This window comes from Plectropomus leopardus, chromosome 18 (genome assembly GCF_026936395.1).
Source record: "Plectropomus leopardus strain MGB_pleo_1.0 chromosome 18, ASM2693639v1, whole genome shotgun sequence".
NCBI classification, from domain to species: Eukaryota; Metazoa; Chordata; class Actinopteri; order Perciformes; family Serranidae; genus Plectropomus; species Plectropomus leopardus.
The window spans coordinates 18,119,150-18,145,466 of record NC_142193.1 but is presented as its reverse complement, the minus strand read 5'-3'; the positions used below and the strand labels follow the sequence as shown (position 1 = coordinate 18,145,466).

Below are 26,317 nucleotides of genomic sequence, written 5' to 3'. Positions count from 1 at the left end.
CTTTAAGTGAGTTGTGGCTCTGACAGTGATGAATGGCCTTGTCCATTGAATATGAATTTGCAACCGCAAAAATTACAAACCGAGATAACTTTATTTGTACAACGGAGCTGGCGATAAATTCAAATTCAGCACCTGATGAATTGGCACATAAATGATCCGTACTCAGTAAAAGAAATTCTCCTGGCGATCCTGCGGGGAATGAAACGGCAACAGTGAGGTTTTCTGGTATATAATAGCCTGTTTGCTTTCAGTTGCTTCAAGAGTGATTAGCCTTTACTACGATAACAAAAGCCTACCTGTCACTCGCAACAGAATCATGTAAGAGTCGTGTAATGCGATCTGCTGAGCCCATGGGCTGTGAACAGCAGCTTTATTGATTTTTTTTGGAGGTGGTTGATATTGTCAAATTTAGAGCAGTGCGTTGTATCTTTTTTCATGGAGTCCAGCCGTGTGTGCTAAAGTAAACAAATTGAGTTGCAAGGGGGTATGGTGGGGTTTGCAGGGGGTGGGCTCATGTTTGTGACACATGCAGATCTTGTCAGGATCAGGAGGAGCATGTTGGGTTGATGACAGGGCAGAGGTGGTCAGGAAAACCTGATCTCTTTCCTCAGGGAGGACCAGTGTACTGTAGCTTCCTGTTTAGTGGGACAAAGCCACGGTGTACCTCAAGACGCTGTATTACCCCTACCATCCCACGTCAAGCCCCATCACCTCCCACTCTACTCCACTCTACCCCATCCATCCCCACCTCCACGTGCGCTTTGATTTCTAGCCAAAGCAAACAGCAAACTACTGGCAGCCGCAGTCCCCGTTCCCATGGTGACAGCGCACAAGGGCACAGCGTTGGCCTTGATGATTTGGATCTGAAGGGACGGACAAAGAGGCCAATTCAGAGCCAGCCGAGACATTTGGATGCAGGCAGAGCTTTCTGCTGGACACTGGGCCTGAACACACAAGAAAAAAAATCAGCAGCGGGCAAGACTTATCGCATCCAATCAACCAAGTGATATTAACACATCCTGTCACTTGGAGGAGACTTGCCGAACAAAGAGGGTGCTTGTCAGGGTTGGATGGGATCAGTAATAGGGGTGTAATGGGGAAGGATACAACTTCAGCGAGTGTAATTAACACTGTGTACTGTTGAGAGAGTCATGCTGTGTCTGGTCTAAAAATACAGTGGAGCTGTCATAGTAAAGAGGAGTAGAAACTTAAGCAGTCTTATATTTGGTTTCAATCTATAGAGATTTGTGTGACAAAGAAGTCTAAAAGGTCTACTCACTGTTTTTTTTTTTTTGAGAGTTCAACCATATATATGATCTCTAAGTGCAACAAGTATTCATCAAAGTGTCAATCTGTAATTATTGATAAACTGAATATTTGGGCTTGTTGAAGCATTGGGTGAAGAGATAAATGTAGAAAAAATAAGTATGATCATCAGTAAGTGGGCGACATACTGTTTCCTGAATTGGAAAAATGGAGGCTAAAAAAAAACTGAGATCACATGGTAAAACTTAGCAGCGCTGATCAAAAATAAAACAAGATACTATAACTGTGTTGCTTACTTCTCACCTCAAATGTTTTCAGAGAAATACTTTATCTTACCATTTAACTGTAATTTGAGGTAATTTATTACTAGACTGCCAATAAAATGTTACCTGTGACAAAAGGGACAAGATTGAGGGAGCGTTTATGAGTCTGGTGAGGCACAGTGCATAAAGTATTTTGATTTCTCTACTACAGAGACTGTGCAGTTTAATGAAAAAATCTTTTTTTAAAACAGTGAAATAATTATCTAAGTAAATACAAGATTTGAGAGGAAGTATTATCTAACAGATTTGGTTGCATTAAAATCACAGATTGCATGAAGGTGCTTCTTCTCCCTGCAAAAACTAAAAGTTTCAATGAAACATCACTCAGGTCTGCATGTTTTCTTTAATTCCTGTTTGTTAATTTTAGAAAACCTTAGGCACTCTATAGAAGTAAAGCAGACACAATGGGTGAAATGATTCTTTTGCAATTAAGCACAACTCAAAGCACTTTCTATTAACGCCTGGGGAAAAAGGCCTGACCTATGTGATCTGTAACTCAGACAATTTGTGCCAAATAAAACCAGAATAAATCAAAGCCATATTTCAGGGTTGCCTCACTGAGATGTAAATCTGGGTCTCAGAAAGGCTCTGTGGCCTCGCCCTGGGACTGGAGGTAGTGTGTTATTGTTGATTAAAATGGATTATGGCTGAGATTACAGTCTGTCTCCTCCCAAAGTCCGCTCTAAACTAGCCCAGCGCCAGCAGTACAGGTCACTCTGAAAAGAAATAGACTCGGTAAGAGAGAGGCTCTTTCAAACCAGCTCTACAGTCTGTCTGACTGAGTGTGGTTTTAGTGACACAGTGCCTTTTTCTTTTTTTATTGGACCACAGAGAGGGAGAGGGGTTGATTGAGAGAGGAGGATAAAGAATGAAAAGAGAAGGAAAAAGGGAAAGAGAGGGTGAGAGTGTGAGACAGAAAAGTAGAGTGATATATGACACCCAGACAGAAGGAAGGACAGCTATCATGTGCCTGCAAACTTTTCAGACTGACCAGTCCTGTCTGCTGGTGGGCAGCGAGTTTGTGGACTGTGGCTGCGGTGACCTGTCCTCATAGAGCTGGAAAGATTGTTTTCACATCTCTGCTGGAACACAAGTTCATCTATACATAGCAAAGACAACTCTGACACCGATGGAAGAGCTCCATCAGTGAATAAACTAGCCTAAAAGCTCCATGACATTCATTCATCAAAAACTGAATGAATAAATGCAGAACATGCAAGATTAAAAGTTTACAGCCATGCTAACTTTGTGAGGTTGCACTGGCACAATGACAGTTTGAGTTAAATGCTAACATCAGCATGCAAATCAGCATGTGAAAGTTAGCATCGCCCTGCATGCCTCGTTAATAAGCAAATGGGATTTTACGATTGGATTTTGGATTTTTGCAGAAAATAAGCTCTGTGCCATTTATAATACTTGTGAACACCACTTTTAGGATTTTTAAATCTTAAATGCAATCGCCACAATTAAAAAAAATACGTTAGAGTGGAAACAAACTACACTGCAGTCGCATGACCCTTCTACAACAATGCTGCAAAACCATGTCCAGCGTGATGGCATTTTGCAGTTTCATTTAGCTACTTTCTAGCAACCGCATTTTTTAAGACACATAAAAGCCTCAAAATTCATTCTGACATATTTCATGTTGCAGAACAAAACCCAAAAGTCTCTTAAGCTTGTGTTAACCACAGACCTTATTTTAGACATCTAACCAAAACCCTACTGGGAATGCCACTAGTTTTGCAGGTATTTGATTACACATAGAACAAAGTTACAATTCCTTGAAAAGGGGGACATGATGTCCGTAGCATGGCTAAAAAGTTCTGCCATCTTCACTTGAAAGCTGCCCCCCAAAGATCCACTTCTTTTGACAGGTTGGCTTATTGAAGGACTTGCAAGTACCAAATCCTACTGCTGAGCTTTGTGCAGCTTGAAGATACAGTCTGATGATTGTTTTGATGTGCCAGTGTGTACGTTATGGTTCAGTGCTAACGGCTCCACCCTGACAGTGAGATTAAAGGTTTTGTAGTGCAAACACACTGAGCTAAAAATGTTACAGACACGTATTGTATTTATAAGACAACTTTCTCTGAATGCTGAGAGAATTCCACTTGATGATGCAACTCTGTTTGAACTGTTGAACAGGATTTCATTTTCCTGGTACCAAGGCCACTGTATATATGTCAATGTCAATAAAGTTGATTTTAATAAACAACGTATAATAATGAATTTTAATCTTGTATGTCACTCAAGTCTTGCTGAAAGGGAAAGCACACCCGGTATCAAAGATATACATTTCTCCCCTTACCTGTAGTCCTAGTTATCAATCTAGATTTTTTTGGGGGGGAGTTGCAGAGTGTTGGTGACATCAGCCATAGAGATGTCTGGCTTCTCTATAATGAAACTAGATAGCACTCAGCTTGTGGTGCTCAATGCTCAAAAAAAAAAAAAAAATTTGAAAAACTCAACAGCAATGTCTCCTTCCAAAAATGATGGTCAGGTTACTCAAGATAATCCACAGACCTTGCTGTGAGCTGTTTCATATAGGAACTATTAACTTTCTAATGAACTTCACCCAGCAAGCGTATCAACTCGTGGAAGAAGCATGCATCTACTCACGGACGATAGTCTTGCGCTTGTGACAGGTTCAGATGTAAACATTAATGGCGTCTTCCTCAGCTGAGCTGTAACATTAGCGAGCTCAGTGGTGCTAGGTGAGCTAGCAGTATGCACGCTTCTTTCTGCACAGGGATGCAGTTGACGGTTGTAGTTTGGTAGAAAGAAAATAGGTCCAACATGAAACTGCTCACAAGGTCTGTAGATTATCTTGAGTGACCAGGTCATGATTTCTGGAGAGAGACACTGCTGAAGAGATTTTTGTTCTTTGTTTTCTGTACATACTGTACATATCTTATTATAATTATTATTGTTATTTTATTTTATTTTATTCTATTCTATGTTAAGTGCCTTCCTTTGTGTATATATATATATGCATTATTTTGCCCTTTTTAACAAATATTTCATTCAGTCGCTGCTGTCTTCTTTGCTGCTGCAACAAAACAATTTCCCTCACGGGATTAATAAAGTATTTCTATTCTATTATATTCTGATTGTTTGGGTTTTTTTTTGCCACTTTGAGCCCATACGCTGAGTGACATCTAGTTCCACTGTATTTGAGAGAGGGCTACCGCTAATATCCTCGCCGCTTGGTAACTCACACCAAAACAATTTAGATTGATAAATGGCAACACAGGTAAGAAGAAAAACATGCATTTTGGATGTGGGGGTGCACTGTCACTTTTAATTAAAGTGACAGTTTAGCTTTCTCCTAAGCTCATACACCTATCCAAAAGATTTTTCATCAGATGAGATTTGTTCAAAATGAGATGACTTTTTTTCTAGTTATGTATTAAAGAGAGCTGTTCTGTGTCTCTTGCATGTCTCTGTATATTTTAAAGGTAGCGCGATGAGATTTAAGGTCCAATTAAGATAACAGGCACAAGGTCATAAAAAAGACACTGCAATTGACTTGATTATCCCTGGCTTAGCTAGAAAAATCTTGAGGGGATGGCTGAAGTGTGTGTAACAACCAGAGGGGTTTTGTTGTCATAAGGCAGTATTTATTTCTGTTTTTAATTAAGGAAAATGACTCCCATCTGTTAAAAGGTTATTGTTGTGCCCGTTATAAAAGGTTTCGGCAGAACAGTTGATTAATTGAGCATGTCTTCAGTGCTGCACTCGAGCTGGAGCTGACCAACTAATTATCATAATCCAGGACTGTTTATTTTTTCTCCGCTGCCAGTCATGACGCATTGGCTGAGCCAGTGGTTTAACACTGCGAGGCCTGGTGACAGAAGATGCTCAGTAGCCGGTGAGACGGAGGGAGGAGGCAGGACAAGGTCTGTTCAGTCTGTCAGTCATCTAAAATGCTGTAATGACTGAAAGTTGATCTGTCTGGGTTGGCTGAACGAGCTGCACACTACCTACAGGGATGAAGAAAACACGGACACATTCAGATCAAATTAGTTCTGAACTAATTTACTGTATCAGCCATGATTTTTGTTTCTTATTTTCAGGTTCATTTTGTGGTATTTTAATATCCCAAGGCCACACAGTGAGAGGACTTCTTTAGTGGGGCCACAGAGTACTAACAAGTACTACTTTCATGTCTTGCTTTAGCGTTCTGTCTTTACTCTCCTATAGAAGAAATACTGTCTCATCAGGCAGTTAAAGCCAACTGCATTACTTATGCATTATATGCATTCTCTAATGGAGAGGAAAAGTAGTGTTGTATTTACCGTTAGCTCTTGAAAACGTTGGAAATGTTCAATCCACTAAAATAGTAACATCTGGTTTTTATTGGCCAAAAAGCGACAAAGTCAGGTTTCAAGAAGCTCTTTATTTTATGTCATTTTGTAAGCCACTATGTTTAGATGACACATTTGCTGTCTACCGCTCCGACCAAGTGAGCTTAGTCACATTTGGTGACCAACGCTGCTGCGGCATGTCGACAAATGTCTAGCGCATTAATCAAACCGTGCCCACAATTGTTTTGTTTTCCAACAAAATGAAGTATGCACTGTATGTCTTCTATTTTAATTTTTGGCAAGAGTGAGTAAATGTCAGAGTTAATAAGAGGTTATCGGGAAGGAAAAAGTAATTAAACTCCCTCCCTTCAGAAAGAGTCCTTTTACAGTACATGCTGGCGGATATTTCTCCCTTTTCCTCTGTCTAGACATGCAGGGCAGGACTGCAGCTTACATACTGGACAAAAGAGTCATACAGGTCTCTGGAGAACTGTGAAGACCAATCCAACATTTTAGACTTCTCTGACCTGGGTTATATACGTGAAAGAAGCTGAGGGAAACCACCATGTTTACTAAAAGCTAGTCACTTTGGGGGTACAGAGAGATTAAAAAGGCCTTAACTCAATTTTTGTAAAGGGGAAACTTCGACAGAAACCACACAAATTCAACTAGTAGTGCTATAATATGCAGCAGTGGAGCGCCATCACCCCAAACTGGTGGTCTGGTAATTTCTGGCTACTGTGCAAGTAGCCAGTAGGAGTTTAACAGTGGCCAATAAGGAAATTAAATTTCCTTTCCCACTCTACATGTTTGATAATGGCCTCCTCCAGAAACCTGCTCCCTCCTGACCTTTGCTTCCACCTGTTATAGTCATGGTCTGCCTCATGTCACTCACCTCATAACATTGACAACACCACTCCACTGGGCGTTAATTGCTACGTACACGACTCAGTGTCCTGGCTAATAATCCTGGACGGCTGGCAACATGCGTGCCCTCGCATTAAAACAGTGGCACAACTAGTATCTGTGTGTTGAAGTTAACGACAGCAGATGTGATCATTTTCCCAGCGCAGTTACACCTATTTTCTATTGAAAAAAAAACAAAAAAACAAACAGATTTCCAGGTCAGCTCAACAGCGACTAACGCTTGTAAAAATTTCAGGAGGATAGACAATATATTGTTTGTTTCTTTTTTTTTTCTTTTTTTTTTGCCTGGGAACAACTTGGTGGGAAACTGGAGCTATGAAGCCTGAATGCAGCCATTGTGTCAATATTAGAATGGATAAAGTTTGTAAACATTACTTATGGAAAAATATATTCCTCAAGAGGTGGGATATACCTTCTAATTATCAACTTATTGTATAAATAAGTTGATAATCAATGATACCTGCTTTATAATCTACCAAAATGTAGGTTACAAAATGTAAATTCTGACCATCAAACACTTAATTCCCTGCATTCTGGTATTTTTTTTTCTTTTTTCCAATACACAAATGTGCAATTTTTCTGTATCAAATTATGGTGTAAATGTCTTTATTTTGTAAAAATATAGTGTGTAAATATTTGTATATTGTTTTTAAAATGCAACTTCTAAATACTGATGGGGACATGTCCCCTGTGCCACCCTCCTGAAAATCTGCCTCTATGACATCTAAAACTCGTTGACCTGTTGTGTAAATCGAGGCTTCAGTCATCCATGGAGGAGACATGTGGCTGTGACCCCTCATATTCTCCTCTAACAGGAATGTAGGCTGCTGAAAGCATCATTAATTGTCAAATCGCACAGAGACCCTAAACATCAGTGGCCCGCAAGGACATCAGCTGCGAATCCTGGCAGCAAAAATGGAAAAAAATAATTGAGTGCATTTTAAAGTCACACGATTAATTAAAATGCTACTCCAAAACACCCTGTTTTCATAGAAAAATAACATTTTGAATAGTTGTATTTAGCATACAAGCAGTTTGGTTTTTATAGTATATGATAAACACAAGCCCTTTCTGAAATATAATGTTACAAGTTAAAATATCTGTTAGTGCCACTTTCAGCAGCTCATAAAATTCCTACTCTGTACCGTCTCTGCCAAGAGACTCTATTTTTTCTTATCATGTACAGTATCAGACTGTGAAAGTGGAGCAATAACATCCTTGAGTGTGCCTTGCCGGGGCAGCAGCAGCCGTCTGTGAAGGAAATTAAAGTGAAATACATCTCCCTGCCTGGCTCCTGCGCTTCACATACCCATAAAGCACCTCTCTGCGATTGTCATCTTTACAGCCTACACATCATTTAAGGAGCTTTTTTTCATGTGGCTGAATAAATCAATGTTAAACATTTGAGATCTGCCTAGCAACAACAATCAAAATGCAGAGAGCATTGCTGGCAGTAAAAGAATGGGGCTTGGTGTGTGTTCAACAACCAGCAATCTGCATTAATGCCATAGAGAGTGGGGTGAAGGACTTTAGTTTACTGTTCAAAGTGTATTTATTGGGCTCTAAATGCAACTGAACAACTTTCTATAAACCAAGCAGGGCTGATACTGTTTTATCATCAGCTTCTAAAACTATTACATAAGTATAAGTTAAGTTATAAAAGTAAGAAGTCTTCAGTGTTTGTGTCTGCAGCTCAGGTTGGTCAGGACCAGCCTGCGCTCACACTGAAAGGACCTTTTCATCCATGACAGAATGAATCAGATGCATAATTTGGAGAAAGCTGCTGACAGAAAATCAGTTAGGAAAATATTTGGACGTTCATACGCTCCCCCAAACACATCACATGTTAAAAATACAGAAGTTCCTGCACATGCGTGCGAGATACAGGACCTGGGGCGCCTGGCCGCTCTCTGGTCTCACTCCATCCGCCCCACACGCTCTGTAAATATCCCATCATCCCCAGGTGGTGGAGACACTAGTCAAGGCCAGGAAACTGCCAGCATGACAGACACATGTCTTACACTGCTACCACATCTTACCCCCCCTCCACCTCCACCTCCCACAAGCCTTTAGATCCCATCCTCAGTCATCTGACCCCTCAGCTGGTATAGAAAGAGAAAGTTTTGCTATATTCCAATGTATTTCCTATAAAAGTGGTTGTTGTGACTCTATGGGTCACAGCAACCTGCACAATACATACATATCTCTGAGTATAACCAAGCAAACACAGAAAGCTGCATCATCTCGCTAAGTTGGTGCACCATTGGCGCTCAGTACTTTCATTATACAGGTTGTCATTTGGGTCAAAGTCTCAAAGGAATGGCTGCCTTTTAGGAGACATACTGTATAGCTCATTAGAAACACGCTGCTTCCAGGAAAGGATCATGAAGTTACAATTTCTACAAATGGTTCAGATCTTAAGTGGTTCATTTCCTGGCAGACGGTATAAAGTACATAAATGCAGAACAAATTAACTCTAACCCTCAATTTCGTGGATACTTTACTATTCCTTCAACCATGACCACAAGAACAACATTCATAATGTACCAAAAAAACAAAACATAAAAATATAAAGCTGCATGGTCACTTTGAAAATACATGACAACCTGAAAAGTATTTAATTTAAAACATGAAACCAAAATTGAAAACTCTAAAAAAAAAAAAAGAAAAAAAAAAGTCATAGAGAATAAGAGTTACCCGGGAAAGTTATCAAGAGATTTTATACTGGATATCTAACAAACCGGAGAAACACACAAGACTGTGCAATTAAAAGAGGAATCTGGTGATCATGTTTGCCTCAGATCTAAACATAAAAGAGCATCTTATTTAGATTAAATATATCACAGATTAAACCTTGGCGCTATACAAGTTGAGCACAATACTCAGGATTGTATATAAAATAAATACATTTAGTTAAAGTTTAGCAGTTTGGAAAAGACTGTGGAAACAAAACCTTTTTCTCCAGTGCTTACTAGAACGTGTAACTATGTTGTGTGGATCTTCTGTTACTTATTCATCTGGGGTAGGAGTGATATTTCTGGTATTCCAGTAAAGTATTCTTGCCATGGGCGCATTATGGGACTATGGGGCCCTGGGCACAAATATGCAAAGGGCCCCACTGTCTTTCCTATATAGGAGCAAGATACGTACTTTGTGGCGATTTCTCTCTCTAGTCATTATGCTTCTTTTTGTGTTTTCTGTCTCTTTGTGTCTTTTTTGAGTTGTTTAGGTCTATGAGATAATTTTCTGTCACACTGAAGTAATTTTTAAAAATGTTTTTTTATGTCAATTTGGCAGTTTATTGTGGTTGTTAGTTGTTATGTGCCTCTTTTTAGTTCCTTTAAATCTCTTTTTGATCTTTCTGTTGTGATATCAAGTGTCTTCTTTGTCAGTACATGGTCATTTAAGGTGATGGCTAGGGCCCCCCCCTGACCTATCAGGGCCCTGGGCCTGTGCACAGTAGGCCTGCTTAGTAATCCAGCTATGGTTCTTGCACAGAATTGCAGATCTGGTTTGAGTTATGGAAAATAGCACATAGAAGAGCATTCACAGAGTGTACGGCTGTGAAAATGCATTGGGGGAAGAAGTATCAAATATTGTAATTGAATTTGAAAATCTAGAGGCTTAAAAATGACATCTTTGTATTTTACAATAACATCTTCACTTTCCTGTTTCATATGTGCTGACAGGGAGACAATAAAACGATTGAAGCCAAAGATACAAACATATGCACATTTCGAGGAAAAGTCTGTTTTTTTACTGATGCGGTGGGACTGTATACAGTAAGGCTGCCATGGTCCATGAATGTAAATCAGCATGGCTTTTCTGAGAGAGAAATATATGGTCTGGTTACAGCAGAGGCCTCTGAGGATTGGCCTTACTGCCGAAGCATCCTTCAAGATGATGCAACAGGTCAGCAGTCAGACTCTGTTGGCGGTCTCGGCTCCACTAAGATAAAGGCCTGATGTGAACTGAAAGAAATCTGGTTTTAAATCATTTTAAGTGGGTCTTTTCTGCTGTTTGGTTGTGACTGTAAAGGGCTTTTAAAGTGCTTTCTTACAGAAGCTCATTGGCTCTTAGCCCTCATGAGGGACACCACTGAAGCAATGCATCACAGTCATGTTAACGCTTAAAAGACTCAGAGGAAAAGAAAAGTGTTCACAGTGGACCAGGGACTGAAAGAAATGAACCAGAAACCTGTGTGTATACGGACATGTGTGTTTGTGTTGTGCATGTACATGTGTGGGCCCTTGTCCGCTTCAAGCAATCTATAAAATTGCTACTATTTATGCAGACTAGAAAACAATAGATTTAATATGTTTGCATATGTTGAGGTAATTCCATAGTGGATTTAAAGGCCTAATGGCCTGAGTTGAAATCACTGAAGTATTTGGAATCAAAGATCTGATAGTGATAGTTAGTGACACAGTTTTTGGCAAGGTTTGAGCTCTTGAGTTACAGAAAACAATGTTTAAAAACTGAAACTTTAACCACTGAAACGTTTTGCAAATGGACTGCAAACATGCAAGATAGACATCACGGTGATACAGAGAAAATTCTCTGATCTGTGGACGAAATGGCCAGTTCAGCTATTAACAAAACAGGCTACATTTATGTGCTATTAGGGCCATTTATTTTCAAAGAGATGGAAACAACAAGCTGATTAGCTGGACATTGCACCGCCCTCGCTTCAATCTACAGTGGAGAGCCTGTTTGTGTGTTAGGCAAAACTGAGGGGAAAATATTCTTGTTTTAGATTGGATAATAACATCGCAAATCTGATAAATTCAATCTAACTCATAGCCTATTAGATCCGGTGAATTTAACACTGAATAATGGTCATTTAGTTTTGACCAATAGATTGGGGTGCATACAAAGGTTGTACATAGTAGTTTAAAGGATGAGTCCAAACTTATTTCCCTTTACACAGACTGTATTTTGTAAACGTCTTGCTTCTTTGAAAAAGAATTTACAGGAAAAAAAACACCCCAAATTCCCCTATTTAAAACACTTTAATAACACTTATATGCAGTTTTAGAATAGTTATAAAATGTATTTTATACTAAGTGTCAAACATGTTTCAAACTCAGCACCACAGTAACAAAACAGTGTGTGTATATATGTGCCTGTTTCTTTGTGCGTATGTGTGTATCCCTGTGTGTTGCTGCTCTCATAAGAATTCCTGAGGGATAATCCCATAATTAGAGTAGATAGCACAGGAAGTTTATTCAGGTGGGCTTTTTAAACAGGCCTGTCTACCTTCTCTACTGTATGCAAGACAGCCAAGCACAAAAGCCTGGAAATGAGAGACTGTTTAGGTGCTTTCCACTGATATATGAGTGTAAGATTATGTGCAAGAATCCTATCAGAAATCTGTGTTTTTGCTGGTTGAAACCTGGCTGTCTGGCTGCATTAACCTGCAAATGTATAAAGCAGGGGCATAAATATAGACAGTGCAGTTGCAGTGGGGTGATGTGATGGGCGGGCCAAAAAAGAGTGGACCCTTACATTTAATTCAAAATTGCCATCTTGGAAATATGCCTGTGTTAAAAGAGGAATGATAAAAAAGGAATGTTTTTTATCAATTAACAGAAGTGCAATTTGCAATATACGTCCTTAAAAAGGCAACCTCATTACCATTACGGTAATTAGTAATTGTTTTATTTTAAATAGTAGCAATCTACAAGATATTATGCTTTCTACATAAACTACAAAAAGTCAAAGCAAACTACAAAAACTAATCAATTAATCGAATAATTCCTCTATATGACCGTGCACAGGACAATATATGTACTATAGCGTGCACCGGCGTCTGTCATCACTAAGGTTTATTGTGTATTTATGCGTTATCAAAACCAGCTATCTGGTTAGAACTGTTTGATAACGGCATCTAATAATATGATGTGTTGATTTATACGTTTGTGTAGGCTTTATGCCAATATATACAAATATCCGCGGAGGTCTGTGAACTTATTACTGCACACAGTATCTTGATGTATTTCCCTTACTAAGAAAAAACTTTTGCTTTGCCAGCTTTCATCAGTTTTAAATGAGCATTTCACACAAAAATAATAGTCAAAACATCAGGCTTGTTCTAAATCTACAACAAAGTCAAGGGAGCACTTTTGGACACCCAAAACAAACTCTCTCTGGGTCAGAGAGAGGAAGCAGATGGCCTTCCTTCACTCTCCATGTGGGATCATATACCCTCCATAAGCCCATTAACACCTTCAATACAGTAGCTGCGCTGCCATGCTGTGCATTAAACCAGAGTTGCACATCTTTAATTTGGTCAATCACTGTTGTCTGTCTTGTTGAACACAAACAAAGCCACAGCGAGGCTGCGTGGAGCCATTAGTTGTAAATTGCCAAGAACAGTGTGAAAATCCAGTTGAAACCATGTGGTTTTAAACTGCCTCCTCCTCGCCATGTTTTTGGAATCACTTCCAGCTGCTCCACAGCCACTAATGGCACCTTGGGCCCACATTGCCGTTTTAACACCGGCCAAGTCTCAGCCCCCTCCTGCCCGCGAGAAGCTGAGGAGGTTTTCAACTACTGTTGAACAAATGATTTTAGCCCATATTACGAGCAATAAAAAGAAGCCCTGCTGAGCGTCCTGAATGTTGCGTTCATGTTCATGATCAGATCCTACAGTATTTTAACAAAAGTTTCAATAGTTTCTACAAAGACATGTCATCGAATAAAAACCTCTAGTTGCGGAAAGACTGTTGATGTATATCAACCTTGTGGGCGGGGGGCGGGGGGGTCCCCACCCAAAAGAATGTAAAATTTGAAATTTTCTACTATATCATATAACTTATCATAAGCAAGTAAAGCTATACATGCAATCACCAACAGTAAAAAGCTAACATTAGTCTGTTAAAGAAGTACACTATGGTCCTATGACTTGCCAACCCTGTTCAGCGTGATGACGATCTGTAGTCTCATGCAACTTTTCTTAGTAACACCCTTTTTTTTAAGACACATAAGGGCTTCAGAATTCACCAGTGGGATATTTACTGATATATTATATGTCTTGTGAGCTTGTGATAACCAAACTATCTAAACTCCCATTCAAAACCCCCTGCTGGCTTCAAAACGAGGGAACCAGGACTGCAAAAACTCATTTTGGAGTTTTAGAACTCATTCTGGGGAACTTTATATTCACATTTACGTCATTTGAACGAGCCTGTGAGTCCTGTCCTGCAGAGGTACAGTAACTCAACTTGGACAAACCATATGCAGAACTGCAGTACACCGTTTGCAACCATGATTACATTTGCAAATGATTATTTCGTATAGCAGTGGGTGATTGCCTGTCATAGAAACGCATTTTTTATAACTTTTTTTAATCACCGTATTGCATATTTGAATAAACAAAACAGAACACAAGACAAAATTAAAAGCAAAGAAAGCACAAAAAAGTACAAAAGACCTCTTTGTGAAGGTGCTGCTTTGTGTGTAAAAGCATGTTCAGTTTAGTTCTGTTTATCAAAAACAACAACACCGCCTCTGTTCAGTTCTTACAGTATACACAGCTGTACTTACAATCTATACCAAAGTGCGGTAAGAATGTAAGGTCAGTTAACAATTGTTAGACGTCCACTGATTATCTGTGTGTGTCCAGTGTGAGCAGTTAGCAACTGCAACATATTTGCAGGTCTTGAACAATACAGGGTCTTGATGTAGACGGCCAGACAGTTTGGAGAAGCAATTGAGCGGTGTGAAAGGATTCTTTGACAGGGATAATCTCAGTTGTGATCAAAGCAAGATACTGCAGTTTGAGGGACAACCTCAGTAACCATTATGCAAAATGAACACATCCCCAACACAAATACGTGTGGGACAGCCTGGGGGAATATTTAAATGCATGTCATGGCAGGGACATTTGTTTTCAGCTTGTGTTTATATTGAAGGGAGCTCACTCAGTCTGTTGGAGGCTATCAGTGACATCATCTGAGAGAGGGGACTATTGCTGATAACCTTTGACATTACACATCGCCATCAGCTATAGAAGTAGTCAAAGTTTACAACTGAGTGTGCGGGTGGCCAGTAACATAGTCGAACATGCACTCAATCAATAACAACAAATACAGAAATGTACTCAATGTAATGCAATCCAATTTAAAGTTTTGCAAAAAAAAGAAACACCTTAAAAAGTTTGCGACGCTGTGCCAAAGAGGGTTTAACTTAACTAGGTGCTGTTTTTTCAGGCTGTACTTTACATTAGTGTTGTGTTAGATGCACATTAGATGATGATAGACAGATGTTTTTAAATACTTACTTTCTTCATGTAAGTTAATGGGAAAAATTTGCCTTGATCTAAAATTATGACAAAAAATATTGTGTTTATAATAGTCATTTTCTACTATATTTTATCAGTAATTCTACCAAAGACTTGCCTGTGTTTAACAGAGGCCATTTTTAATAGTGCTTCTCTTTGCAAAACTTGAATGTATAAATGCACAAAATTTACTCCATACATAAATGTGTTATTTTCTGAATTGTTTCAGTTATCACAGTGGCTACTCTTTAAATTCAGTGTGTATTAGTTTAAGCCATGAGCGTGAGGCACCAGAGATTGCATGTGCACATACATACATGTATGTATTCATATGTTCATGTGTCAGTTGACTGCTTATGAACCATGTTGGCTGGTCAGATGGCCAATTAGTGCTTGAACCTTTTTGCTCCAGCCCCTGAACAGTGGGGCAGGGCACATCTGGTGTCAATACATCTTAATAACTTATTGTAATTCTCCTTTTCCTGGACTGAACATGCTGGGACAGAGGCCCATTTAAAAACTTGTCAAGCAGTGTGAGTGAACCTGTTTGAATGGAGCCAGATTGCCATCACTAGATCATCAAGGGTACTGCAGGAGAGGAAAAAAAACTTCTTTTTTTTTCATTTTAAAACAAGGCAGTAAAGCTGAGAGTTTTATCGTAGTTAAAATCAATCCTTTTTTGGAAAGTAAAAAAACATTTTAATTGTGTAATGAGTGAGCAATATTCAAGAGTTAAGGGTTTAACGCATTTACACACGTTTTTGCACACTATGGCTTGATGTGGATACAAATCAAAGGTGCAAAACAAGCCAACTAATCAAGGCATTTTTGTTTCCTCTATTGTTAAAAAATGATAAAGTTTTTACAACTTATCAAATTCACCATTAAAAACAGAGGGGGAAACCTGTGCATCATTGCTGGAAAATGCAATAAAAATGTATGCTTACTGTATTAAATATATACAGTCATATATGTAGTTTGCTGTTTTTTAAACGTCGTTTCAATGTATATTATGTGTCAAGCACTTTGAGTTGCCTTCTGGTTTTACATCAAAAGAAAGTAATAAATCTTAAGTTAGTTTAAGGGCAGAATTAAGGTGAGTGTTGTGCTCCCCCAGCTTGTAGATGAAAACAAGGACAAGTTGTGGTGTTACAGTTTGGCCTCAAGGCCCCAACTTCCTACATTCTTTCTGTCTGTCTCACACATTCCTGTAACAAGAACAATACTGCAAAGGTTAATGCCGGATCATAATGGACATGCTCCACATTTGTTTTGTTTCTGCGAGGTGTTTAATTGCTGCTTTAACAATGCCATTCGTTTTTGCTGGGCGCACAGAGTTTTGCTTTGCACAGATCATTATTTTCTCCATAGAAAAGCTAAGAGAAATAACAATGGCTAAATGTGCAGCCAATACTTTCATCAAGGTTAACTTCAACAGATGTTTGGGAGGAAATAAGCGGAATACTTTCTGTCAGCAAAAGCCTACGGAATTTCAAGGTCCATGGAAAATTAAGATTAAAACATCAGATACACAAAAGAGAGCTTTTCTGTGTAAGTACCTGTGTCTTATTCAATAGTTAGAAAACAACGGGGTAATGCTGTAGGGAATGGATTGGAGGATACAGTCTTAAGGGAGCTTAGAGAGTAAATCTATCCACCATGCAATTTACTGATCTGGCTTTTGGCTGGCCGATATGTTATGAAACTAGACAAATGTCTTGATCTGTCAAACATACTTATTTTACGCAACCAAAACCATATAGTTTATGTGTCCTAGCTTGGCTGTCTTGGACGTGACAAACCATAATGTAGGAATTTCAACAGTCTTGGCAAAAACCATATGAGCCATTTATAGTATCAAAGGGAAAACCAAATATTGACGTCAAAGATGCAAAAAATTGGCAGATGCCAACGGTAACGCCTGGGCAGAAAAGAAAGTGGCTTACACATAAGCAAAAAAGACAAAAAAAAAGACCACAGTCATTCTCTCTGCCTATTACTGGCTCCTACTGAGCCCTAAAGGGAAGAGCACAGGGAGGAGTTCCCCAGAGGACAGATTACCTCATGCTGTCCCATGCTGTGACAGCAGGCATGCCATCATCCCCTGGCATCCTCCATCTTCCTCGGGGTGATGTGATGATTAAGAAGGCTGACGTCTCTGGGATCGGACAGGCATCCAGAGTCATGCTGCAGACCGCTGGGGAAGGGACATGCTGTGTCAGTATACCACTGGCTGTTTCCATGACAAAAGCAGAGCAAATGTTTTAACGGTAACTGTGGCTGTGTCCATGCTGGTGTCAGATCTGACTGCAGAATTAGCATTACATAAAAATGGTGAAAATACTAAATGCTAATGAAACATTGCTTTATTGTTTTATATTTAGACCGCTATTCTGTACAGTATAAAGCCTAAATGCTATTTATAGTCATAAATAGCAGTGCTTTGGATTTTAGACTAATGAGCAAAGCGCCATCGACCACAATCTGTGCAGAATAAAGCTCAAGTTGCTGTTTCTGTGAGGTCAGCCAGTGCAGCAGATAATACAGCTGGCCAGTTAAAACCACAAGTTTAAACAATATAACAAAACTCCCCTGAAAATTCAGAGCAGAAGAAGCTGAGCTGGCTTTCACCACTTACTTGTATTATTTAAATGGGGACATACAAGGTGACACACAACTTACTGTGGCTCGCCTCCAAACTGAGATACCTTAACCTTTTGGTTCAGAATTTAACCGGCCTATTGGTTCATTAAATTGAGACCCTGAGGAGCTGCAGCGCTGACAGGCTCACAGAAAATAGAGGCAGGGCTTCCTCCCCTCAGAGAATAATCCCATCACACTACCATTAGCATACATATATACACACATACTCCAAGCAGCTGTTGAACATGTGCATTTCCATGCAGCTAAGCTATATACATGGAGACAGCGACACATTCACACCTGTTAGCACCGGCAGCACCGGCCAACTCTGAGTGACAGCTTCCCTCTGGCCATCATCACCTCTCAATCGCAGGAGAACTGTCCAAGCAAACAGTCCATCAGCAGTGCGTCGGAAATCTCTGCCGTACAGCATTAGTATCAACAACCTTTCCACATCTCTGCTGATTACTGGACAAAGGTTCTGAAAAAACACGAAAAAATGTTGTTTTTGTTTATTAATAGAAGCTCACTTACTGGAATATGAGCCACCAGGTGGGGGTAATTAAGTGTGTGTATAATAAGACACAAACTACTGCTGTTTTCTGCGTCTTTTTGTGTGTGTGCTGCCTGTGTGGAAGTATGGACTGTCAATCAGTAAGTTATTTTATCTTATTTGTGACCTTGAACATTAAAAGGAGGCACATTGGTAGTTGCTGGTTTTTCCAATTTTATCTTAGATTTTGCAAGAACAGAAAAATAAACTGACTTCAAAAGATTTTTTGGAGTCCCAGTGAAACAGAAGTTAGAGCGTCTGCAGCTCCTGTACTGACATACTGCCTAGTGAAATGGAATATTTGTTCAGAGTACAAATACATGAAGGATTTAAATCAAATCCTTTACATTTGATTGCACCACTTAAAGTGGTCAGACTTAGCATTTTAACATGGGGGCCTATGGGGACTGACTCTGTTTTGGAGCCAGCCTCAAGTGGCCATTTGATGACCTGCAGTTTTGGCACTTGCAGCAATGGCTTAATTTTTCCGCTTGACTACAGCGTCCACAACACCTCCCTCAGCATTAGATCAAGAAGACAATGGGAGAGAATGAATGAATGAATGAATGAATGAATGAATGAATGAAAAAGGCATTTGAACTTGACTCTAAAGTATTAAAAGACTAAAGACAAGGCAGACTTTTAGAAATCAAAAAAATACCTGTTTGTCATATTTCCAGTGTTTGTTCTAAGAAAATTGGGGTCTTAGTGTTGGTGTTTAAAAATTGGCACTAAGGAGGATCTCTGATCATTGTCAAAAGTATCTTCCCATTTGCAATATTTTTAAAAACAGCCAAACAATGAGTTTTTCTGCTGCTCAAAGCAGAGCAATATATACACCATGTGTTTGTTTTCATATGTACTGCAGAAACTTAGCAGAGCTGTGAGGTTTATTTACTGTGCTGGGAGGAATGGGACCTGTCATTGATAACAAATGGGGAGATAAATTGTCTGTTATCATGGATGAAGATCATAAGGAGTGCAGAGAGGAGATGTATCGGTCAGGATCGGCATAAATCTCCGACAGCTCCTCTGAACCCGGAGAAAAGTCCCAAATGGGAGCATTCTGTTGAAATATTAGGATCTTAAGGATTTTTAATTCAAATGACAGATTTACATGTTTGCAAGGCAAAACCAGATCAACAGAATATCCTTTTTCTGCACAGAGGGCCGTGGCGGACATAAATCCTCTAAGCATGAGAAATGGCCCTGGCCCTATCTCTCCTTGTGTCTCTCTCCTCATGGCAGGTGAATAAATAGCAGCGCTTGCTTCTAAGCGAGAAAGACGGTGTGTTAAACACCTCTCTGGCATGAACTTTGATCCTTCATTGTCTGCTTATCTGCACTAAAGACCTACAGATGGATGACTCTGAAGGGAGGACGAAGGCTGTGTGGTAAAGTCATCACAGATGATGTAAAGCAAGCAAATGCAGAGGCTTCTCCACAAGTTCAAAAGGAAATTAAATACTTACTTGATTTTTGTTTCACTTTTCCCCCAGGCAGCCTCCTTTCCTTCCATCCTGCCCATTACCAGATTTATTGATGTTATTCTTAAGATCGTCTGCATAATCTATGTCATAGATTTACATGGCTGACCTGATTTTGGCCTGCTGTCAAGGTCTGACATAGTAAGCCGACTCAGAGCTGCGGAGTCCTTAGTTTGACCCAGAGAATCAAAAACGATGTATCTAAATGTCCTTATAATGACAAACTGCTCGTCTCCTCCCTGTGGATTCTCAAACTTGTTTTCAAAGTGGTGCATGACACACTGACTGAAGATATATTAAACACTGATAAATTGAAATCTCATCTAACAATGAAAACCAAGAATGTGAAACCTTTCTGGGGTATAACTTCAGACACTGGTATAGATATGGTATTTTCTTCTGCATATCACAATATGTCTGCTTGTAAATAAAGTGTTGCTCCTTAGAGATTAAAATACAAACTCTCTGTTCTTTGTCGCAGCAAATTTCCCTCAAGTGCCTCTAAAAACGTTGCTTTGTTAACATAATTTCTATGATCGAGATTACCACACAACAAAGAAATCATTGTTGTGCCATCAATGGACAAACAGATATTACGGCCACAAGGCGAGACAAGTCTGTTTCATCTGTCACTTGCTTTCTGTTGATCTCTTTCAATCTGAAGATGTATAAAAATCATGTGAAACAAGAGTAAATGCCAAAAGCTGCAGTTCCTGGAATTGTCACTTGATGCTGGCTCCAAAAGCGAGTCAATCCTCATGTTAAAATGTCCAACTTTACAGCTTACATAAACATGCTTACAGTCTGGTAAAGAAAAATGAAATGAAGTAGCTGACTAAATGGATCGAATTCTGATGGTGACACAAATCATTCCACCCGAATTATATCATTCAAAAAAATAAAAATCTATCAACTGATTTGCAGATGTCTCTTTTATCATGTTAGTTTAAAGTCATTTTGGGCCACATGACATTACGTGACAGATGTAATCACACTGTTTGGCCACTACAAAAATTGGCTTCAAAGCCAGCCACACTTTCTGGGGGTCAGATCCACCCCTTGCTCCTCCAAAGGTCCACCCTGTTGTCCAATAACGGTCACTTGTGTCTCCAAAAATCCAAAAAGGCGACAGCCATCACAGTGGCTACGTCCATATATTTCTATGGTTTAGATGTAGACATGTTGAAGGCATGACTGGAAGCAAATATGGTTAGATACAGCACATCGAGACAGTGCTTCTTGTTCATAATCTGCAGATTAAAGTGTGAAATAACAGTGTTTCAAATCAAATATCAATATCAGTATTGACCACAACTAGAAAATAATGTTAGTTAAAATGATCAGTCCAAAATGTCTGTATTTCTTATTTGTACAGTGCTAATTCGAAGGCACACAGCTGCATGTGACTGCACAGGTGTGTTATTAATTTGTGTGCCTGTGTTTGAATGATTCACACAAAAATCAATCCCCAGTTAATGTCCAATCAAACTTGTTCATTTTGCTTAAACAACAAATTGTCTTCCACAGGCTGAGCTGACCTTGGTTATCTCACAGTATGGAGACAGTTGTGTGATATCTGCGTGGGCGGGAGGCCATCCTAGGTTATCGCCTGTGCCTCCTCCAACACTGCTCATCCTCTCCGCCTCAAGGAGTTTAACAGTTTGCACAGCACCCTGGCACAAGTCCATTCAATTAATTAGGGAGGGAAAGGACAAACTACGGTATGACCTGCGTTTCCGTCTGCTTCAAGATAATAACTCACAACTCTGACGTGTGTCTAATGTGTAATTGAGTAAATCTGTTTAACTGTGAATAAGTTGCTGGCGTAGTTTGTCGAATACACACATTTCTGTAGCATAACCAACCAGAGTTTAACTTGAAGAAGTTGCAGAATTCACATCTTTTGGTTTCACTTGAGAATGTTGCCACTGTATGACGCTGTATTTGCTCACACTTCATGTATGGTATCATCTGTTTTTATGAGCTCATCACTGTTATCCACCGCAGAACCTCTGAGCCGAGCCTGAAACCATGAGTTCAAGGAGAAGCATGACCCTTCCTCCCTTTTCTGAACAGTTTGAGTGTATTCTGACATCTCAGAGCTGTTCTCCTGCTATATCGCAGTGGTGTCTCCTCTCACACAACGCAATGTTCAGCACAGAGTAGCACCACTACGCTCACGTCTTCCATCATCATGATTTTAAAAGTGCATAGAGTGCAAACACATATACCCTCATTGTGTCTATTGGTTGATGGGCCCAGCTGCTTGTGGCCAGTAATTCAGCCATTAGTCCTTCATTGGCGACTAGCCCACATCACCGGCTGTGCTATCAACCAAGCCAACTATCTGATGGCTGTGGAATACTGATGCTCAGCTGTGGGGCCCTGTGAGGGTGGACCTCTTGCCTCTTAAAAACTTCAAGACTCTGTTTTTGTGCCAGTCCTCCTTTGTTTTTCCTTTTTTTCTTAATAATGGGAGACTAAAGTGAAATAAATTGCCAGCAAACTGTGTGGAATGGGTCAAGGCTTATATATTGTTTAGTGGATTTCAAATTCGATTTGATTTTTTTCAATCACTTTGTTGTGTCATGGTTAATGAAAAGCATTACTAGTGAATTTTGGAAATGCGCCACTCATAATGATCAATATTTGCAATTTTTTTTTTTGTTTAAACGAATGCATAGCCTTGTTAAAATCAAAAGTCGCAAAGAACATTAAACAATTAAAGTTACATTTCCAATCAAACAATTTGCCGCAGTGTGCTGAACAAAAAAAGAACCAAGCCTTACATAAACCATATTTCTGTCTATATGGTTGAATGTAATGTGAGTAGACAGTGGCCCCGTCAGACCACAATGACTTCTACAAATCACATTTGGAAAGAAGGTGGAACTGATTTACTTTAGATACTGAACAGTCAAACAACATTCATTTTAGTCAGTATGCTCATTAATAACATTTAATTGCATGTGACCTTCCTGTTATCACCAGCTAAATATCATGTAACTCAAGATACATTGTAATTAGTCTGTATTGTTTGTGCAAGCTCTGTGTATACAGTTTGGAAATCCAACCTATGGGGCATTACAAGGTAGAGTAAACAGGCTATTTTTCAAAGCCACGAGCACTTCAGAAGCATATTTATAAACGGTTCAGCTCAGACATTTCATACGTTTCATTATAAACTCAAGTTTTGTAAAACCCCAAACCTTCGCGATCAGCAATCTTGATTTGCCTGGAAATATTGCTGCTGTCGACAGAAGAAAAATATACATGTTTCATTTTAGAAATCAGAGACAGAACATGAGCGGGCTGCCAGTGAGCAGCAGTAATAACGAAATGACTGCCCCTGGCAGGAAATGACACGCATGTCGTTCCTGGGCATCACAGGGTAGTGCTGACTTGCCCAAAATAGGCCTTGCCAGTAACAACAATATTACACACAGATCTCTCTATGTGTGTGCAGGTTAAAAAAGCAGGAGCTGGCAGCCGTTCCTTCCCCTCATTATTTCCATCTACTTCCCCTGCTAGAAAATCCTCAATCGTCTGATGCCATCTCTAATAGCCAAGACAACTAACAAATCACAGACTGATCCTCAATAAGAGCTCCAGCTTATACTGGATGCTGGGTGACCAGAAAAGAGACCGATGATCTCAAGACATATGGGGTGCCACAGTTTGAGGCAATAAGGCCCATAGGTAATTAGATGCACATACTCCCTGAATGGCCAAGTTAAATATTTCTCTTTATGAACAACACAGTTTGCCTTTTTACCCAAAATACATGCACTGTTATGAGTCTCCTTCACAAACAGAGGTTAGGCTTGACATCATTAAAAGGTGTACTAGTGTATGTAAAGTGCTAGTGCCAGTGATATTCTGGGTTACTGAGTTTAATGTTGCACATTTAACACACTTTTTTTTCACTTGACAAATTCATCAACTTAGAAAATGTTGAGCCCTGTATCAACCACAATTATAATTTTCATATGAGCAGTGACTCTGGAGTTCCCCCCAGGTACGGAGTTGGTATTTTGGTCTGCTCAAATTTTGGAACATTTAGCAAAAAGACAGATATTTCTCTCAGGAATTGGTGGAGACCAAGCTCTGGACTTCTACCTGGGAGACTACTGTTTGTGTCCCATGCGAAACCAAAAGTCAACTGATTTATTTTAATTACAAGGTGTATTAGTATATGTAAAGTGCTAAGCTAGTGATCTATGTCACGTCACATAACACTAGTGACATACTTACAAATATTAAGCCAAACCATGATGTTTGTTCCTCAACCTAACCACGTACTTTTGTTGTCTAAACCTAAGAAAGTAAACATTCAAACAAAGTCTTCTATGTATAATCTAAGTTTATTTTTAAAAAAGAGGCTGTATGCATTTAATAAGCAGAAACTATACATCCTCTATGAAAACAAAGTTAATTTTGGAAAGACGCAATATATGTTACAAGCATAAGTTAACACATCAACCCAGAACATATAAAACAGCCACTCAAAGAGTACTTAGAGCATCACAGATCGATGTTTAGGGCTACTGACCAAGCCTCAGTATTCAACAAGTTTGGAGTCATAATGTATTAAAAAAAAATCCCCCTCAAAATTATGCATAATTGTCAAACACAGATCCATACATATTGTGTTTGTCTGCAATCACCAAAAATTGCAAGATCATCTATGAAAAAATTTACAATTCAACCCATCTGTCACTGCAACCCAACAACCAACAACTCCATTCAAGGACCTGCTCACTGTGAAGGCAGATGGGCCAACTAACTTAGCAAAGCTAATAGCTTAGCTGATGTCAAATCTAAATATACCTGCAAATTTAAGCAGAGTTGGACAGAGTTTGCCTCTATTTTAAATTTAAATGTTGGCAGGTTTGTTGGTGTGAAACCAACAATCTGACACTGTTGCTTCCATACTGGAAATTATAAATCCTTTGGTTATTATCAATCATTTATGTTATGTCTGAGACTGAGGAAAATCTCTCCAGCCAGGTGTGTTTGTCATACTTGTACGTGTGCGTTTGACCGATTTGCGACTTCATGGTTTATTGCGTACTAAGCAATGCCAAAGATAAGTGTATTAATGACTTCAGGTGAACGGTCACCTGAAGTCATTAATACACTTATCTTTGGCATTGCTTAGTTTGAGGGGTTAATGCAGACAAGACGGCAGCTCATGAGGAGCTGAATTCATTTATTTGGACTGTGACCACCCCTCAGTGTGACACTTAGTGTGTTTTGTGGTTTCACATTTCACTATAGAGGTGAATGCACTCAACACAAGGACAAATATACAGCCAAGTGTTTCTCCAATGCATTGGAGCTCTTAATGGCTACATTGCTTATTTTGCCCCACTGCTGAAGAGAACATGAATTGTCTGGGGTTCACGCAGGAACCCACCTCAGCAAGGCCTAGTCGGGGGCTCAAGGCCGCTGTGCTTTTTCTGCTGCCACTGTACTCCACTCAAGAATCCATATCTGTGGAATTATAATTGAGGATAAATATTATCAAGTGCAATCGGAGAGGGTGTTGTGTATTTGTGCTGGGGCCATGAAGAGACGGGCTGTGAAACCCAACACCGACTTGGGCCCTGACCACAAGAGAGCTTAGTTGGAGAAGAAGAAACCATCTTCCACCACAGGCATCAGGGAATACCAAGGTGAGAGGTCAAGGTAGAAAGTGACGTCATTTCCACAACTGAGACTGTGTCCAATGGCCTACAGCTAACACAACGCTCAAGAATAAACCAACGCTCAAAAGAAATGTGGAGGTTTACTTGGGGCTGGGCGATAAAATAGATAATAATTATCTCAATATAACTTTGCTTGCTACATGTCCGATAAATTCTCCAAATAATTAAACCACTAATATGCTTGAGAGGGGCGGTAATGCACCTTACCAGTTGCCACCCACAATACACCAGAAAAAGGAGTTGCAGCAGCAGCTATAGAAGAAGATGACAGCGAGACTATGTGAGCAATCGACTGGCCATCTTTTGCCGGCCACTAACCTGCGAGGCAATGTTTTAACGTTACAACAAAGCATAGTTATTTTTAGTATGTTTGTTTTGAACATGGATAATGTCACACCGTGACTGAATTTGCCATATAATGTTAGCTACCGTAGCTGTTCAGTTTATTAACTGTATGTTAGCAAGTAAATGTGATTGACTATTCAATATAATGATACGACATAACAAGACTAAAGGTTACGTGAATACAACTTTTATACATTAACACATCTGAAATATGATTTCTGTCTCGGTCTTGTCTGATAGACTTTAATTGCTACTTCACAACTTTGTCAAAGTCCATCTCATGTTATTGTTTTGATTGAGAAATGGTAGAAATAATTAACTGTGAGTGTAAAACTTGTTTCGAAAATACTGACCACAGTTGAGATTTTTGTTTTGTCTGTACAGAGTTTGACATGCCGCTGATCAGAATGAACAGTTTTTAATCTGTTTATTATTTTATTTAATTACATTTTGACTACAGCTTTCGAATCT

General features: G+C 39.5%; 1 protein-coding gene across 2 annotated transcripts in view; it reads right to left on the bottom strand.

Annotated features, from left to right (window-relative positions):
• Window positions 1-807: 807 nt before the first annotated feature.
• The window catches only part of LOC148186476 (uncharacterized), a 36,128-nt gene continuing 10,618 nt past the window's right edge, over window positions 808-26,317 (bottom strand). Inside the window, exons 3-4 of one of the 2 annotated variants that reach the window (XM_088069122.1) lie at window positions 17,169-17,304; window positions 808-944 (exon numbers count right to left, since the gene is read on the bottom strand). In XM_088069122.1, coding sequence (XP_087925248.1) covers window positions 890-944; window positions 17,169-17,304 — 191 coding nt within the window. In that variant the 3' untranslated portion in view covers window positions 808-889. Of the gene's footprint in view, window positions 945-4,598; window positions 5,573-17,168; window positions 17,305-26,317 lie in introns of those variants that run through there. The other variant, XM_088069123.1, reaches the window with a different exon arrangement.